Source organism: Giraffa tippelskirchi, chromosome 3 (genome assembly GCF_054371585.1).
Source record: "Giraffa tippelskirchi isolate mGirTip1 chromosome 3, T2T-mGirTip1v1.2.pri, whole genome shotgun sequence".
NCBI lineage: Eukaryota > Metazoa > Chordata > Mammalia > Artiodactyla > Giraffidae > Giraffa > Giraffa tippelskirchi.
This window is the reverse complement of record NC_137277.1, coordinates 13,990,501-14,009,047: the sequence shown is the minus strand read 5'-3', so window position 1 is coordinate 14,009,047 and position 18,547 is coordinate 13,990,501. Positions and strand designations below refer to the sequence as shown.

Below are 18,547 nucleotides of genomic sequence, written 5' to 3'. Positions count from 1 at the left end.
GGGTGGGGAAGGGGCGGAGCCCAGGGCTCAGCCACCCGGGCAAAGATGGGGGAGGGGAGGCAGGGCCCCCGTGCCTGGTGCGGAGCGCCAACGTTTGCAAGTCTTGTTTCAGCATTTGCGTGAACCTCGTGTCAGCGTCCCTGTCGCAGAGGGGTGTCGTGATTTTGCTAGATGGGGGCTGTATCCAGAAAGCAAGGGAAAATCTGTCCCTGGACGTTCCAGAAGACAGCATCGCTCTCACCAGCAACCGGACTGCTGGCGGATCTGAGAGGATCAAATGGAAATTTCATAAAAGAGAAGACAAGCCACAGTTATTCCTTATTATGCAACAGGTCACCGCAGCACAGAGCACTGGACTGAGAGGGTGTTAGAGTCCAGGCCCATGTCCATCTCTCCTTTCCTGAGCGACCTTAGAAAAGTTACTTGGGACGTCTGGGCTCAGAGCTGGACGGAGACATTTAGACTCTAACGCAAAGAAGATTCACGTTCTGCCACCATGAGTAATCAAATAAAAACACTATGAAACGGTAATATAAATTTTATTGTTTCCTGTGCTGTCCACCTCAGTGCTGTTTTGGGAAATAACAAATTCAATGTTTTCTCCTTTTTTACTACCCTTGCTTTGGGTAAATCTTTCCCCATTGCTGCAAGGAGGGTATGGGGCCAGAGATGCTCACTTGGCACTTTTCATCTCTGCTGAGCTGAGATTCTTACCAAGTATCAATTCAGAAGCTGCAGGACCCCAAAGTGAGCCCCCATAAAATCCCCTAGAGTCTCCTAGAATGAGTCCCACTATCCACCCTTTGGCCCTAAAATATGGTTAGCAGTCAGGCCAGCAAAGTCCCTGGCACCCCACAGCTAGCTGCTTGACAGAGCTAAGTCCCTGCTGGTGACTTCCTTCACTGGGATCCCAGAGTTCTGACCACACTGAGCTGCCTCAGAGATCCTTCGCTTGGCCTCCCCTTTCTCACATCATTTTCAAGGAGGTTCAGGATCCGCCAGCTTCAGCTAAGCTGCCCTCTCTCTGTTCCTGTCTGAGCAGCCAAAACACAGGATGCTTCTTCTCAAAGTCGTCTCACAGGCTTCTATCTGCTTGCCTATCCCTGGATGTGCCGGCCACAGTTCTCACCAAGGAGCCCCCTGGCCTCTGGAAGGGAACTCAGGCAGGGCTCCCAAGGCACCCTCCAGGTTCTGAAACAGGGTTGGATATCCCTCCCCCACCAGCCCAAGTGGTTTGGGCATTCCTCCCATCAGCAGGGCAGAAACTGACAAGCTGACAGTGAATCATGTGAGTCTAGAAAGTCCACCACTTGCCAGCACAGTGCCCTGAGCGCCCAGTCCATAGGAAATGCTCTTGTTTCTTCGTTCAGCCTTTCAAAAGCCCTGGTGGCTAGCGCTGGGCTAGCTTCTGGGGGAACAAAGAGGAGCAGAGTCATGATCCTAGGGGAGGTTTTGTTCAGTGGGGAAGATGACACAATTTTTGCCACATTCCAGGCAGAGAAGCTGCCACGAAAGGGCTAAGGAGCACGGAAGTGCGCTCCGCTAGCAGGGACAGCTGTTTGTCTCAGTGTCTGAAGCCCTGTTCTAGTCTCTGCCAAGGGTGAGGCCTCCCGCTCTATCCAGTGGGCCAGGGGTTACGCATTGTATTCTGTGCAATGTCCAGGTCACATCCGCAGCCACCAACTGTCTTAGATCTTGAGCTCGCAGGGCAGGCAATTCTCCCTGTGGAGAGTACAGCCCAGTCCCCTGCTGCTTAAAGACCATGTGCAGGGTCAGTTGTCAGCGGAAGGTGGTCACAGTCTGCAGGAGTGCTGGGTGTTGCGAGGAGGTTGGGGCTTTCCTGGGGAGCCCCTCATCAGAACCTCATCTACTTCCAAAGAAGGGTCAGTGTCCTCTGTGCCTACTGCCTCCTCCGTTCTTGTTAAAGCTCCAACAGCCATTTATTGAGGGCCTACTATGTGTCAGACATCAGGCTAGGTGCTGGGGACTTAGCCAGTCCAGGGGATTTTTGCCAAGATATTCACTGTAATGGAGTCTATACTGAGAAGTGGCTCTCCTTCTGACATTGTGAGCCAGCAAAGTTGCTGTAGGTCTGCTGATTTCATCAGAACCAGTTTAGAGGAAGATGCGCAGACTCCAGAGAGACCTGAGTTAGAATCTCGATTTCCCACTCACCTGTTTGTGACATGCAGTGAGTTACTGAAGCTCTCACTGAGGTTACAGTTCCTATTGGTAAACAGGGCAACAATTCCTATCTTGTCCCGAGAATGAAATATTTTGTGCAAAGGGAGGCACGGCCCCTGGATAAAGATGTTCAGGGAATGCAAGTTCCCTCCCTGCTTCCCATCATCCTTTGTTGTGTGGACATCAGGTGTCTCCCATACTTCCTACCCTGCGCTCTGCCTGCCTCTCCACCCCACCCTACCGACCATAAGATCTGCACAGGTCAGTTTTATGAGGACTGCAACTCTGGGTGTTTTCCTTTGCCTGAGCCAACAATACAACCTCCCCTCCTGCTTTCAACATCTCCATGTTTAACTGTACACAAAAATGGTGTTCTGAAGTGTAAAGTAAGCCAGGTAGAAGCAGCTCTCTGCTTCCTTCTGCAGGCTAATGAACGCATGTCTGTAAGTAGTGGAAGAAGGGACAGGGCACCGAGTTGAACTGGAATTCCAGCTCAGCCATCCACTATCCATGTGCCTCCAGCAGGTCACTTCCCTTCTGAGTCTCGGGGGCCCCTTGATGTCCAAGTTTTCATATCATTACTCACCGTGCTTAGGGCTCTTCTCGCATCAGTCTCCTCCTCCCTGGCTCTGGAGCTCAGCAGCCTCTCCAGCCAGGGGGTGCCCAGGGGAGCAGAGCTCGTGGACACTCTGGCAGCTGGGCCTACAATGAAAGCTTAGGGAAGAGGAACACAAGGCAGGGAGAGTGCCACTGGACGGCCAGGTAGAACAGGAGAACGTAAGTTAGGGAAAGACGAGGTCAGTCGTTACCTGTGGTGACTAGACAAGAGGGTATGAATCCCAAGGGGCACTCGCACGTTTCTTTGCCAGGGGAAAAGTCTGGCCAAACATGGGCTGTTCTGGGTGGATCCCATCCCCTCCGCCCTCTCTCTGGACTGCTGCCCTTGACCCTCCACTCAGGCAATCTGCCCTTGTAGCCCCCACTTGTCCGCAGCACTGAGGACCTAAGACGGAAAAAAGAGGCAGCCTTGGGGTTTAGATGGACCCAAGTTTCAAGGGTTGGCTCCACCTCTTCCAGGTTGTGTGATCTTGCGACAGTTAACCTGAGATAACTAATTCTCCCACATCTACATTACTGGGGAATTTGATGGATGGCTGTCTTCTCCTGACTGGTCTACCCATCATGGCCAAAAATACAACCAAAAACAAGTCTGCCCACCTTCCCCAGGTTCTGCCCCTTACTCCCTTCTTGTTGGAGCACACCCAGCAGGGCTCCCCACTCCCAGAAGGACCACTGGGTTTGTATCCACTCATTTTCAGCCCGAGGAGGGGATAAGAAGACTTCCTTTGAAGGGAAGCTTTGTTGTCCCCAGGGAACAGGAGATAGTTACTTCAGGACTCTTCCTTCCAGGAAGCAGGACACGCAGATCTTCTCCCTGTGTGTCTAGCGTGCGTCCAGAGTTTGGATGTGTCCTCCCCAGTTGGAGGAGTCACCAGAGCGATGCCCACAGCTATCAGCAGGGCCCCAGAGCAAGCTCAGAGTAGGGCAATCTTCACTGGTTCCTATCTCTACTTGGGCTTTAGCAGGTCAGAAACAAGCTGGCCAATGGCGGTTGAGAGAGGGACAGAGGCTGGCCCGAGGCAAAGAGGGCAACAGAGCTGAGGGGCAGAACCAGCTGCGATTGGATGGGATGCAGTTCCCAGAACCATCCTTCTGCTGCCCCACCCAGCTGGGGCCAGGGCAGGCAGGGAGTGATGTCGCCTCACCCTGCTGCTCTACAGGGTCCTCTGAGCCTGTCCTTGCACTGAGGGCTGGCCAAGCCAGGAGTCGAGGCTTGCTCTGGTCCACAGCTCTGGCTGGGTCGGCAGCTTCTGCATGCCTCTGTTCAAGAGGTCACCTGAAGTTTCAAGAGGGAGGTCCCGACTCCCAATTCCTAACTCATGAAGGACAGGCAGCATGAGGTTTTCTCTAGTCTCAGAATTTGACCTTCTGAGTGCAGGGCTGGGCCCAGTTCCTGCCCAGTCTTGTGGGACCCTCAAGGACCCTGGCCGGAGACAGAGCCTCCCCTGGTAGAATCGAGCCCCGGATGCAGGCAGCTGCATCTGGCTGGCTCACTGTCTGTATTCCAGCTTCAAGAGACTTGCCAGACCTTTCACAGCCCCCAGTGACGCAGCATGAAGTGGACGGGGGCACCAGTGGCCGATGACCAACACTTTTTTTTTAACTGCACCATGGGGACATGTGGGATTTTAGTTCCCCAACTAGGGATTGAACCCGTGCCCCCGGCAATGGAAGCACGGAGTCTTAACCACTGGACCACCAGGGAAGTCCCAGTGACCAACATTTTTAAGATGAAGTAAAAGAGTAAATATCAGTGCACTGCACATGAGCTAAAAATTCTAGTCTCAAAATGTGCATTGGGTTGAGATGCTGCCATGAAAAAAGTTTGGAAAACACTGCTGTTGAAGACCTGGAACCAGCTACACAGGGTCCCTGGCTGTCCCTGCCCAGTCCTGCTCACTCCTGGACAAAAGACTTGCATCTGACACACACACACATACACACACATGTGCGCAAGCAAGCAAAGAAATAAGGGAGAGGTGGAGTGAGACAGGATTTTTTACTCCATCTGTAAAGCGAGTTGACACAATGAGAGGGCTTGGGAACCTGAGGCAGGAATCTTCTGTGAAACCATGGCCCCATCTTCCCACCTAACTTCGGTTCTAGCTCAGGACGGCAGAGGGCAGGGCTGCTGCCCAGGCCAGCTGAGTCTCCATTCTAAGGGCTGGCCCTGAGGGAGCAGGAGGACCCAGTAAAGGAGGCAGCAGGTGGGGTGAGGGGAGCCCAAAATTAGAGCAACATATGCCTCTGGCTGGGAGCCCAGGTGCAGCCTTCACCTCTGGTGCACTCTGCCCAAGGATGGCACTCAGAGAAACCACCTCTTAAAATTTTCAAGCCGGCAGTCCCTCCCCTTCAGTCCTCTACCTACTGCACAGTGCTCAATCATGCCCAACTCTTTGTGACGCCATGGACTGTAGCTTGCCAGGCGTGCCCTCCTCTAGGGGATCTTCCTTACTCAGGGATCAAACCCGCATCTCCACCATCTCCAGCACTGGCAGGCGGGTTCTTCACCACTGAGCCACCTGGGAAGCCCGCTCTACTTCCTAGCAGTCACCAAATCTATCTGGGCTTTGGTTTCCTCATACATAGAATTAGCGAGATGCTTCTACCTTGCCCACCCTAGGCTGGGAAGCCACACAGCTGAGGAACTTCTCTGCCAAGCAGAAGCATGAGAGCCCCTTCCCTCTGTGGATCCTGCCCTCGGCACCCCACCCCAAGCTGCCTTCAGGGTGAAAAGGCTGGGACAGCACTGGATGCCACTGCAGCTGCAGGCTGTGCCTGGAGGCCAAGGAGGTTGAGGTTCCCACAGTTCTCTGCCGGGCACTTCCCAACACACCCAGGAGGCCTGCCTGGTGGCCAGGGATGAGTGGGGCTCAGTCAGCCAGCCTGTAGCTCTTTGACCCCTTCACACATGGGGTCTCCTGCCCAAGACCACACACACCCCCTCTGCTGACTCCAGCCTGTCTCCAGCCCTGCGAGCTTCCCCAGCACAATAGGTCTCTTTATTCCTTGCCCTCACCATATCCCAGACCTGCTCCCAGGCCTGCCTGTTTTGCCAGCCTCTGGCAGGTTCCCCCAAACCACCCACAGAGCCCCCCTTCTCTTCCCACGACCTCTCTGCAGCTCGCTCCTTCCCAAGCCCCTTCCAAGGAACTGTAGCTCAGCCCTACTTGCCTCGGCCCAGATTCCGACTGCCTGGCTGGACTCACAAGCAGACCCAGATCTCAATCATCCAGCAGCCCTGGAACCTTAGGTAAAGAGAAAAATGTGACAAACTAACTCACAAGAAGGATGAGTTTATATACACACACACACACATATATAAATATATATATATATATATATATTTTTTTTTTTTTAAAGAGAAGGCCAAAGGTAAGAAGCTTTGCCAGAATGAATGAATGACTCTTGAGAATACTGTTAGGTAGCAAGGCACCTGTAAAAGGTTATAGAAGTATGATTAGCAGTATGATGTTTGGTCCTGGGACAGCCTGGAGCTTAAAGCAGATTTTTATCCCCAACGCAAAAAGTAAAACACCATGGCTGATTCATGTCAATGTATGGCAAAAACTACTACAATATTGTAAAGTAATTAGCCCCCAACTAAAATAAATAAATTTATTAAAAAAAAAAAAAAGCAAAACAAAGCCATCTCTGTCTTCCAGCTGGTGAGTTTAACAAGCCATGAGAGCCACCCTTCGGCTGCCCCCTGGCTGGGGTGGATGAGAAGGTCAGCAGGGTTTGGGACCTTCAGTGCTCATGCCATCTGAGAGACAGATAAGGGGAGAGGGTGGCTGAGAATGTACATTCCTAACAGGTTCCCAGGTGATACTGCTGCTGCTGGCCTAAGGACCACATTGGCCTGTAAGATGCCTCCTCCCATGCTCAGCCAGAGCAGTCTTGAATGCAGGGTAAGAGAAGACTGCTGACCTTGCAGGACAGAGGTTGACAGTGAATCTCAAGACTGAGAGGAAGGCTCCCCAAGGTCTGCATCCTAACCCTGGGAAAAACCTCCTGACAACATGGAGAGTAGAAAGGCTCTGGGCCTCAACCAGCAGTCTTGGTCTCTCACTAAATCTTGTGATCTTTTTTAAATCACACTTTTTGATTCCCCCCTTGTGTGCCAGGTACTTTAAATACCTCATTTCTACTCCTTACTCTAACCCCGCAAGGAGAAATTCTTGAAGCCAGTGGAGGCGGGGCTTGAACCAGACCTAATTCTAAAACCCAGGCTCTTAACCTCTAGGTGAGGCTCTTAACTTCCGCCTTCAGAAACTAAAACAGAATAGCTAGTTTGTGCATCCTGTCTCTCCCCCACTTATCCCAGGTGGATTTTAACTACAGGCGAAGAGGGCTTGAGTGACGGGAATGATGCGTGCTAGAGAGAAGGAAAGATTCTCAGAAAGCAAAAGACTGCCAAAGGTGAATCAAGTTAGTTGTAACCTTCGCCTTCTTAGGGGCAAGGAGCTAGACCAAAGCTTGCTGCTAGCTTTAGGATTCTAGGAGATAACTATGTTTAAAGGGAGTTATTTTCTAAATTAAGAAACTCAAGAGCTCCTTGACTGCTAGTCTTCGCAGCTGGAGGAAAAGCTGTTCTTCCTGGACTAGAAGGCAAGCAAAAAATAAGCCCTCTAAAAAAGACAGCAGACCCATCCAGGCCAGCCACACAAGTGGGGATCGTACGTTTCTGACTGGCGAGACTCCATTTAAAGCTGCCTGTGCCTGATGGAAGATGGAGAGCCCAGTTCCTTCAGCCGTGAATTGTGAGTTCATGGTCACGGCCGGGCCTTCCCCATTCTGCTCACTGTGGGTATTCCCACCCACAACTCTAGTTGTTGGCACATCAGGGTGACATGTCACATGAACCCACACATTCCCATCACGACTGTGACATACACTGGGACTCTGCCAGCTGCCAGGAGTCCTCTAGCTATACCCTAGGTGGTGAGGGCCCCAATTGAACTAGAGTAAAATCAAGAGGCTAGGAAAGTCACTTCTTAAAACTTATTTTAATATCCTCCCCACCCCCCAAATTGGGAAAGGCCACAACAGTCTGGCTGGGTTTAATTACAAATTAATACACATTTTTTTTTTTTTTTTGGTCATTGTTTTAAGGAAATCAACATTGTGGCAATAAGGGATTATCCTTGGAAAAAGTGAAACCCATATTAACAAAATATGTCATGGAAGAACTCCACTTAGTGATTTCACTGGCTACTTACAAGTCTAGAAAAGGTCACCATTCTGCCTGTTTCCTTGGGCTTATCCATACAGTGGAAAGAGGCCATGCCCAGCCTCAACCAAGCCCAGGCAGTTCCATCCAAGCCCTAGGCCCAATAAGAGCACAAAGAGAGGGCATCCCTTCTTCAGGATGAGGGCAGAAAAGATAGATCACCAAATACAGTCCTACACCTTGGCTCATAAGAACCTGGGGGAAAGGAGGCAGGAAATTAGAGGGAAGGCTTAAAGATGCAGCATTCTTTTAACATGAAGAAAGTCAGAAATTAAACAAAACACAACTCTTCAAGATTACTGAATGAGAGAGAAGAAAAGAGGAACAGAACTTAATTATCTTGAGTAAGTTTAAACATGGTCTCAACTTCATCCATCTCTTCACCTATATAGACACCATCCTTACAGTGTTGTGCTCAACCTTTGAGACCCCATGGGTACTCTGCTTAGCAGCTTGAAAGTAATGGTTAAAGAAGAAAAAGATACTATACACACGTGTGTAAATATATATATATTGTAGTAAGATTGCTTTGGAAAGCTGGAGGGCAACAAGCACTCAGGAGCTGACTTCCTTCCCTTCAGAGTTCCACAGGACAACACGAACCTCTCTCTAATCTGGAACACTCCATCCTCCCTTAAGATCGCCTGACACTGGGGAATGGGGCAGGTCCATAAAGGTCCTGGAGAACATGTCACTACTGGCATTTTTCACATGTAAAAGAAACACCAGTCGTGAGTCATTTAAGTGCTCTCTACCTTTCCTGACTGCTGCCACCACCCCCAGCCAGCCCCTTGCCCAGGCAACTCGCATGCCTGAGTGCTGCATCTTTAAATATTTCTGGCTGAGCCCTCTTGCCACATATGTCAGTAACATTCCAAGCTGGCTACCACATGTTCAGACTCTGGCCTCCTTCCCCCCTCTACTGTTGAGCGTTCTGCTGTTTCAAGGGCATGGTAGGGCCACGCAGCTCCCATTTCAGCTCCATCTTCAGCTGATCATCCATCTCAGAAACAACCACATTAAAAAAAAAAAGTTCCAAAAGAATGTTCATATTTGAAATACCTGTTTCCTTTGAGATTATTTTTTAACTTCACTCAATGAATCTATTAAAGTGAGTTAGACAAAGTGTGTGCGTGTCTGTGTGTGTGCATGCACGCACACACAGACACACACACCAGCACACACCCACATAATTCAGGTGGTTGGAGGTTGTTTCCTGTTAAAAGATCTAACAAAGGAAAGCTTATATGCTGATCAAGTTTTAATGTCATCGTTAACAAGACATGTACACTGTTCAGCAAGTGCACGGGGTCTGTGGGTGGGAACTCCTGCTCCCTGGAGCACTGGCTTCCCAGCCTGTGTTCTGCCTACCTTTGAAACTGTTTCAGTGGTTACTACATTCAGAGAATCCAAGAGGACTGCATGGACAGATGAACCTTTATTTAAAAAAATAGCACTTCAAATAAATTAAAAGGGACAACCGTCAAGTGTTCAAATTGTGAAGAAATAGTTGAAAACCTAGAGAGACTCCAAGCTGCAGAGTTCTAACCTCATTCTTTGTCCAATGGCAAAACCCCACACATCTCAGTACTCCCACTCAATTTTTTCCCTACTGAGATGAGGGAAGCAATTGCAAACAGGAGACCAGACGGAGGAGAAAGCTGCATCTGATTGGAATGAACATTGCCACGTACTTGCTAATACGGGTTTCACTTTATGACCAAATGTATTCTTTCAAAAATAAAAAAGGGGGGAGGGAAGCTGCATTTTTTTTAAAAATTGAAATTATTTAGGGATAAAACACTAACTCTAGTGCCTTTAACGGGCAATAGCAACTTTTTTCCTCCGAAGTCAAACACCATCCCCAGCCGAGCCTTTGTGCTACAAGCTTTTCAGGAGATGTTACCTAAACTTTATTAAAAGAAAAGAACAAGTTTAAATATAGACACTGGACTAGCCCAGTCTGTATTTTCAAGTCCACATTCTTCATCTGAAGCACTGCATCAGGGACCCCCCTGAGTCTGCATGTTTTCAAGTTCACAGTACATGGAACCAGTTTTTCTTTTTAATTTTTTCCTCACTCAGAGCAGCCACACGCAGTGGCCGTTGACGCCAGAACCTTGGGCGGGGCCTTTTCCTACGAGGCCTGGCCGGAGCTGCCCGAGGTTTCTCCTCAATGAGAATCGATGCTGTCATGCTCTATGGATGGGAAAAAAGCAAGAAAATAAAAGCACCTGGTACAGGTTTCATGAGATCCATTTGGATTCGCTATGTTCCAAACCCGCTGCTGAACGCCATTTGTCCACTCTGTGTGTGTCGAACAGTCTGTGGCTAGGAGTGGGTCTCAATTCGAAGAACTGTTATTGGACGCCCCCGAGGTTGATGCAATAGCAGCTCCAGCAGGGCTACTCGTGGAGACCGACTTTCGGATGTGAGGAAGCAAGTAGGGGTCACAGGCCAGCTGCTGGACGTCGATGCGGTCCTCCTTTCGGTAGGCCAAGCATCGTCGGATAAACGCCTGAAAGGAGAGTTTCTTGAAGAAGCCTGAAGCAGATAATCTTGGCACCCCAAGAGGGAACCCAGGAGGTTCTGTAGCAGCTGCCAGGGCCCAGAGCAAGTCTCCTAAAGAGAAGGGACTTAGAGCCTTGCCCGGAAACCACCAGGCAGACCCAGAAAAGACGTGCCAGATGCAGCGCTGCTCTGTGGCCACTGACTCCTTCTCCAGCTCAGGTGCCTGAGCCATTCCCGAGGGGGAACGGGGCATGACCCCTACAGATCTCTGTCCCCAGAGCACAAAGACCAAAAGAAAAATCTCTCTCTGCCTTGGCTGGTGTGCATGGGCACAGCCTAACCTCGTAGTTCTGCATCTGGTCTCATGTGAACTTCCTGAGGAAGTGAAAACTGTAGTGACAAACTATCACCACATGAAAGGTGATGAGACGACACTAACACTGCCGTGTGTCACATGCTGGTAAGTGCTTTCTTGGTGTATCTTATTCTCCCTTGAGAAGTCGTTAAGCAAATGATCAGGCACACATCTAAGTAAAGGAAAATCTGACCAGGACTTGTCTCCCCAAGAGTTCTGCAAATATACAAGCTTACTGTGAGTGGGGTTTGATTTGGATTCCTAATTTACTACCAACATTGATGTTTCCTTTGTGCTGGGTATGAAGAGCTACATAGCCTCAGTTTCTACAATTATTTTTTATTTTATTTATTTATGGTTATACTTGGTCTTTATTGCTGTGCAAGGGCTTTCTTTAGTTGCAGCGAGCAGGGACTACTCTCTAGTTGCGGTGCACAGGCTTCTCTCACGAAAGAGGCTTCTCTTGTTGCAGAGTACAGGGTCTAGGTACGTGAGCTCAGTAGTTGTGACACATAGGCTTAGCTGCCCCACAGCATGTAGGATCTACCCGGACCAGGGATTGGCAGAGGGCCTTACATACATTATCTGTCTTTTCCTATTTTTTAACCAGACAGCTCTATTTAATAAAACCTTAAATACAATTATTTAAACAGCTGAATCAGTTTTTTTATTTCTAAAATAGTATCATCCAAAGTCTATACTTTGCGTTAGGGTGATAATGATGCCTGGATGTAGGTCCATTGATTGTAACAGATGTACCATTCTGGTGCAGGTTGCTGACATCCTGGTGGAGGAGGCTGTGCACTGGGGGAGTGTGCCAGGGCAAGGGGAGAGGGGTTGCAGCAGCAAGAAGTATATGGAAATGTTTACTTTTCATTCAGTTTTGCTGTGAGTCTAAAACTGCTCTAAAAAGTAAAGTCTAATATATCTAAAAACATAAAATGAACTACTGATTTTCTGTTTTCCATGTTTAATTGATAAAATTCCTGGTTTTTCAAAAGCACCGAAATCTATATGCAGTTGCTTTATTAAAGCATTTGGAAGATAACAAATTCATAGAAATGAACATAGTGATCCTTGACCTTTAAAAATGAAGCTTCCTTAGTGAGATATCTGGAGCTGAAAGGTTTTCTTGGCTTGGATGCCAACTCAAATATACTCCTTTTGCCTTGAATCTTCCCTCTACACAGCTGCCAGGGTAGGCTTTTGAAAGAGCCATCAGATTACATGGCTGGCCGGACGAAAAGCTTCCACTGCCTCTCATAAGCTTAAGTCCATCCTGCTGCCTCTCTCCGCTCTCCTCTGCTCTGCCTGCTCTGGGGACTAGCTAAGCTCACACTCACATCTGAGCTTCGTTCTCTCCTCTCTGTTCAGAATATTCTCCCAAATCTACACATAGCTCCCACCTTCACATCTATCAAGATTGTTGAAAAAAGTCACTTCATCATTGAGACCTTCTCTACCATGACATCAAAAAAGGAGTTCCCACCTCTCCCTTTCCGTTAGTCTGATTTCTTTTCTTTATAATATTTATCACCATCTGAAAGGTATTCATTTTTAGTTACTGTTTATCTCACCTAGTAAAACATACACTTTATAAGGGCAGAGACCTTGTCTATGTAGTTCACTGCGATACAGTCACAGCTCTTTCCACTACCCAGAACAGTGTCTAGTACTTCCACTTGTGGTTAGTCGCTCAGTCATGTCCAACTCTTTGTGACCCCATGGACTGTGGCCCGCCAGGCTCCTCTGCCCATGGAATTTTCCATGCAAGAATACTGGAATGGGTTACCATTTCCTACTCCAGGGGATCTTCCCCACTCAGGGACTGAACCCACGTCTCCCTCTTCTCCTGCATTGGCACGCAGATTCTTTACCACTGTGCTACCTGGGAAGTTATCTAATACTAGGTACCTAATAGATATTTGTTGTGGGAAGATACGGGGAGAAGAAGATAGAGGTTGGAGAAATTACCCAGAGAAATAATAGAGAAAGCAAAGCAGACATTTCTGCTGGTCAATGGGTCAAAACTTACCTTTGCTTCAGGTGTTACTACTGGCTTTGGCGGGAACTGCACTTCAGTAGCTTTGAGGATAGTATTTTCTTGTAGAATGTCTTGCTGGGACTGATTATGGCCAAAAGGCTATCATATAAAAACAAAACAAACAAAGGTAGGCCTCTGGTTAAAATTAAAGAGAACACAATTCAAAAGCAAAGAGAAGGGAAAGGTAAACATATATTTCCACAAGAATTGCTGGAAGGAACTTTAGAGATGATCTCCTCTAATTCTCTCATTTTATAGATAAAGGATGGAAAGGGGTGGATTTGAAGTAACTTGCTTTTGAAGTAATTTGCTCAAGATCCAACATCTAGGTTAATGCAGAGCTGGGACCAGAAGCAGCATTTGCTATAGCACAGTGCTTCTGCTAAGCTTTGCTTATAGCAAAGATAAGGAAGATTCAGAACAGGAACCAGCAACCTCTTTTGCCCGAAGTGATAAGTAATATGTATGTGTGCCACGGATGGACCCAAGACTCAGATAAAAAGATGGGAAGGAAGTGAAAGAGAAGAAGGATCAGGACAGTGGGGGGAAAAAAAAAGAGCTGGGGCTACTCAGTGAGTGGCTTCATCTGTGCCACAAATCGCTATTTTCTAATAAACTCCTAAGAAAGATGTTCACACCTAGTGTCATCTCTATAGTGTTTCTACTGAGATCACAGTTCTTGCTAGATAACCTCTGCCACCATTATCAGCAGCACTTCCACAATATCAGAGTATAAATAATAATTAACCCCATTAGTTCTGAATAGTTTCTGAATGTTAGATAGGTACGATAAAGAAACAAAGACCAAAGTGAAGTTAAAGACTCAGCTGAAATCTGAATTAAGAGTTTGGTCTGGGGATTGTAATCAAAGTATTGGAATCTAAGTGAGTTGCAGAACCCCCAAATGGTTTATACCCACAGCCCAAGGGGGAACGCTGAAACATACAAATGCACTGGTAGCAGAAACAGGAAATAAATATACAACTGGATCCCAGTATACACATTTACAAGATATTATGCTCACAAGGAAAACATACATGTGAAAATTCATTATGTGTAGTTTACTACCTAGGTTTTCACTTACTCAAATAATATATTACCTTTATTAGAAGTAACAGAAAATAAGTACTTTCTGGCACTAGTTCCCCAATATAGAAATACAAAGCATACTTTATGCTAATGGGGTGGCTGGGAATAAGGAGCCTTGCAAGTATTTCAAGTTTCAGTTCTCGAGACCCTTAAGAATGGCTCTTGGGAAGATTGTGTGTATGCGTGTGTGTGTGTGTGTGTATATATATATATAAAATATTTATTTATTTGGCTGCATTGGGACTCTCTAGTTGTGGTGTATGGACTCTCTAGTTGTGGTGCAAGGGCTCTCTATATCTAAATGTGAACGGCAAAAAAAGGATGTCTTCAACAGCCCAGCAGAATTCATTAGATGCTCTGGAACTGAAAATTTCTGCTTATATGCATAAAGCTTCTATAATTAAGTCTGTATTTTCTTCAAACCACAACTTTCAGGATTCCATTCTGTATAACCCAAAGATTAATTCCAAGGGGATCATCTACACAGTGCCACTGTGTACATGCACCACCAAGACAGAAGCCGCCACATCCAGCCGTCTTCATTACCTTCCTTCCATAAAGACACTGGTAGAAGATCACACCCACTGACCAGACGTCAACTTTATTTGAGATCTTTGGTGGTTCTTTCCCAACCACAAAACACTCTGGTGGTAAATACCTGGACAAAAGGGAAATAAAAATTCTCAGAAAAACAACTGTATAAATCTAAGACATATACAAAAAGGCAAACTAAAGACTTTGATGGAAATAAAAATATCTGAATCTTAACATCTGAAAGCCAACTTAGACCTAGCTGATAAAGACACTCTAAGTTAAGGAGGAAAGGCCCCGTGGCTAACAGACTTTCCAGATCAGACGCCGTGGGACAAATAACTTGCCTTTTTTTTTGACTGTTCAGAGTGAAAGAGTTTTTATTTTAGTTTTCATGAACTAATATTCCCCGAAAGAAGCGAGGCGCAGAAGCGAGGCGGCTGCGACGGCTCGGCGCAGAAGCGTGGCCGAGAGGAGCTAGGCCGGGCCGGGGGCCGGTGGCCGGTGGCCGGGAGCCGGGGGCGGCAACCGAGAGGGGCTAGGCTGGGCCGGGGGCCGGGGGCCGGTGGCCGGGAGCGGCGGCCGACAGGGGCTAGGCCGGGCCGGGGGCCGGGGGCCGGGGGCCGGGGGCGGCGGCCGACAGGGGCTAGGCCGGGCCGGGGGCCGGGGGCGGCGGCCGACAGGGGCTAGGCCGGGCTGGGGCCCGGGCCGGGGGCGGCGGGCCGAGAAGGCCTAGGCCGGGCTGGGGGCCGGGGGCCGGGGGCGGCGGCCGACAGGGGCTAGGCCGGGCCGGGGCCCGGGGCAGCGGCTGACAGGGCCTAGGCCGGGCCGGCGGCGGCGGCGGCGGCGGCGGCAAGAGGAATTACCCAAGGCCCAAGGTAAGAGAAACCCAAGTAAGACGGTAAGTGTTGCGAGAGGGCATCAGAGGGCAGACACACTAAAACTAAAACTACAGAAAACTAGATAATCTGATCACACGGACCACAGCCTTGTCTATCTCAATGAAACTAAGCCATGCCGTGTGGGGCCACCCAAGACGGATGGGTCATGGTGGAGAGGTCTGACAGATTGTGGTCCACTGGAGAAGGGCATAGCAAACCACTTCAGTATTCTTGCCTTGAGAACCCCATGAACAGTATGAAAAGGCAAAAGGATAGGACACTGAAAGATGAACTCCCCAGGTCAGTAGGTGCCCAATATGCTGATGGAGATCAGCGGAGAAATAACTCCAGAAAGAATGATGGGATGGAGCCAAAGCAAAAACGATACCCAACTGTGGATGTGACTGGTGATAGACGCAAAGTCCGATGCTGTAAAGAGCAATATTGCATAGGAACCTGGAATGTTAGATCCATGAATCAAGGCAAACTGGAAGTGGTCAAACAGGAGCTGGCAAGAGTGAACATCGACATTCTAGGAATCAGCGAACTAAGATGGACTGGAATGGGTGAATTTAACTCAGATGACCATTATATCTACTACTGTGGGCAAGAATCCCTTAGAAGAAATGGAGTAGCCATCATGGTCAGCAAAAGAGTCCAAAATGCAGTACTTGGATGCAATCTCAAAAACGATACAATGATCTCTGTTCGTTTCCAAGGCAAACCATTCAATATCACGGTAATCCAAGTCTATGCCCCGACCAGTAACGCCGAAGAAGCTGAAGTTGAACGGTTCTATGAAGACCTACAAGACCTTCTAGAACTAACACCCCAAAAAGATATCCTTTTCATTATAGGGGACTGGAATGCAAAAGTAGGAAGTCAAGAAACACCTGGCGTAACAGGCAAGTTTGGCCTTGGAGTACAGAATGAAGCAGGGCAAAGGCTAATAAGAGTTTTGCCACGAGAACGCACTGGTAATAGCAAACACCCTCTTCCAACAACACAAGAGAAGACTCTACACGTGGACATCACCAGATGGTCAACACTGAAATCAGATTGATTATATTCTTTGCAGCCAAAGATGGAGAAGCTCTATACAGTCAGCAAAAACAAGACCAGGAGCAGACTGTGGCTCAGATCATGAACTGCTTATTGCCAAATTCAGACTTAAATTGAAGAAAGTAGGGAAAACCACTAGACCATTCAGGTATGACCTAGATCAAATCCCTTATGAGTATACAGTGGAAGTGACAAATAGATTTAAGGGACTAGACCTGATAGACAGAGTGTCTGATGAACTATGGACAGAGGTTGGTGACACTGTACAGGAGACAGGGATCAAGAAAATCCCCATGGAAAAGAAATGCAAAAAAGCAAAATGGCTGCCTGAGGAGGCCTTACAGATAGCTGGGAAGAGAAGAGAAGCGAAAAGCAAAGGAGAAAAGGAAAGATATTCTCATCTGAATGCAGAGTTCCAAAGAATAGCAAGGAGAGATAAGAAAGCCTTCCTCAGGGATCAGTGCAAACAAATAGAGGAAAACAACAGATTGGGAAAGACTAGAGATCTCTTCAAGAAAATTAGAGATACCAAAGGAACATTTCATGCAAAGATAGGCTCGATAAAGGACAGAAATGGTATGGACCTAACAGAAGCAGAAGATATTAAGAAGAGGTGGCAAGAATACACAGAAGAACTGTACAAAAAAGATCTTCACGACCCAGATAATCATGATGGTGTGATCACTCACCTAGAGCCAGACATCCTGGAATGTGAAGTCAAGTGGGCCTTAGAAAGCATCACTACGAACAAAGCTAGTGGAGGTGATGGAATTCCAGTTGAGCTATTTCAAATCCTCAAAGGTGATGCTGTGAAAGTGCTGCACTCGATATGCCAGCAAATTTGGAAAACTCAGCAGTGGCCACAGGACTGGAAAAGGTCAGTTTTCATTCCAATCCCAAAGAAAGGCAATGCCAAAGAATGCTCAAACTACCGCACAATTGCACTCATCTCACATGCTAGCAAAGTAATGCTCAAAATTCTCCAAGCCAGGCTTCAGCAATACGTGAACCGTGAACTTCCAGATGTTCAAGCTGGTTTTAGAAAAGGCAGAGGAACCAGGGATCAAATTGCCAATATCCGCTGGATCATCGAAAAAGCAATAGAGTTCCAGAAAAACATCTATTTCTGCTTTATTGACTATGCCAAAGCCTTTGACTGTGTGGATCACAATAAACTGTGGACAATTCTGAAAGAGATGGGAATACCAGACCATCTGACCTGTCTCTTGAGAAACCTGTATGCAGGTGAGGAAGCAACAGTTAGAACTGGACATGGAACAACAGACTGGTTCCAAATAGGAAAAGGAGTATGTCAAGGCTGTATATTGTCACCCTGCTTATTTAACTTATATGCAGAGTACATCATGAGAAATGCTGGACTGGAAGAAACACAAGCTGGAATCAAGATTGCCGGGAGAAATATCAATAACCTCAGATATGCAGATGACACCACCCTTATGGCAGAAAGTGAAGAAGAACTAAAGAGCCTCTTGATGAAGGTGAAGGAGGAGAGTGAAAAAGTTGGCTTAAAGCTCAACGTTCAGAAAACTAAGATCATGGCATCTGGTCCCATCACTCCATGGGAAATAGATGGGGAAACAGTGTCAGACTTTACTTTTTTGGGCTCCAGAATCACTGCTGATGGTGACTGCAGCCATGAAATTAAAAGACGCTTACTCCTTGGAAGGAAGGTTACGGCCAACCTAGATAGCATGTTTAAAAGCAGAGACATTACTTTGCCAACAAAAGTCCGTCTAGTCAAGGCTATGGTTTTTCCAGTGGTCATGTATGGATGTGAGAGTTGGACGGTGAAGAAAGCTGAGCGCCGCAGAATTGATGCTTTTGAACTGTGGTGTTGGAGAAGACTCTTGAGAGTCCCTTGGACTGCAAGGAGATCCAATCAATCCATCCTAAAAGAGATCAATCCTGGCTGTTCACTGGAAGGTCTGATGTTGAAGCTGAAGCTCCAATACTTTGGCCACCTCAGGCGAAGGGTTGACTCATTGGAAAAGACCCTAATGCTGGGTAGGATTGGG

The 18,547-nt window shown here is 47.7% G+C and overlaps 1 protein-coding gene across 28 annotated transcripts in view; it reads right to left on the bottom strand.

Moving 5' to 3' along the window:
* Nucleotides 1–9,457: 9,457 nt before the first annotated feature.
* The window catches only part of TLK2 (tousled like kinase 2), a 124,292-nt gene continuing 115,202 nt past the window's right edge, over nucleotides 9,458–18,547 (bottom strand). For all 28 annotated transcript variants that reach the window (XM_081576598.1, XM_081576606.1, XM_081576600.1 and 25 more), the window contains 3 exons: nucleotides 14,584–14,695; nucleotides 12,940–13,047; nucleotides 9,458–10,556 (listed from right to left, as the gene is read on the bottom strand). In XM_081576598.1, coding sequence (XP_081432724.1) covers nucleotides 10,383–10,556; nucleotides 12,940–13,047; nucleotides 14,584–14,695 — 394 coding nt within the window. In that variant the 3' untranslated portion in view covers nucleotides 9,458–10,382. The remainder of the gene's footprint in view (nucleotides 10,557–12,939; nucleotides 13,048–14,583; nucleotides 14,696–18,547) is intronic.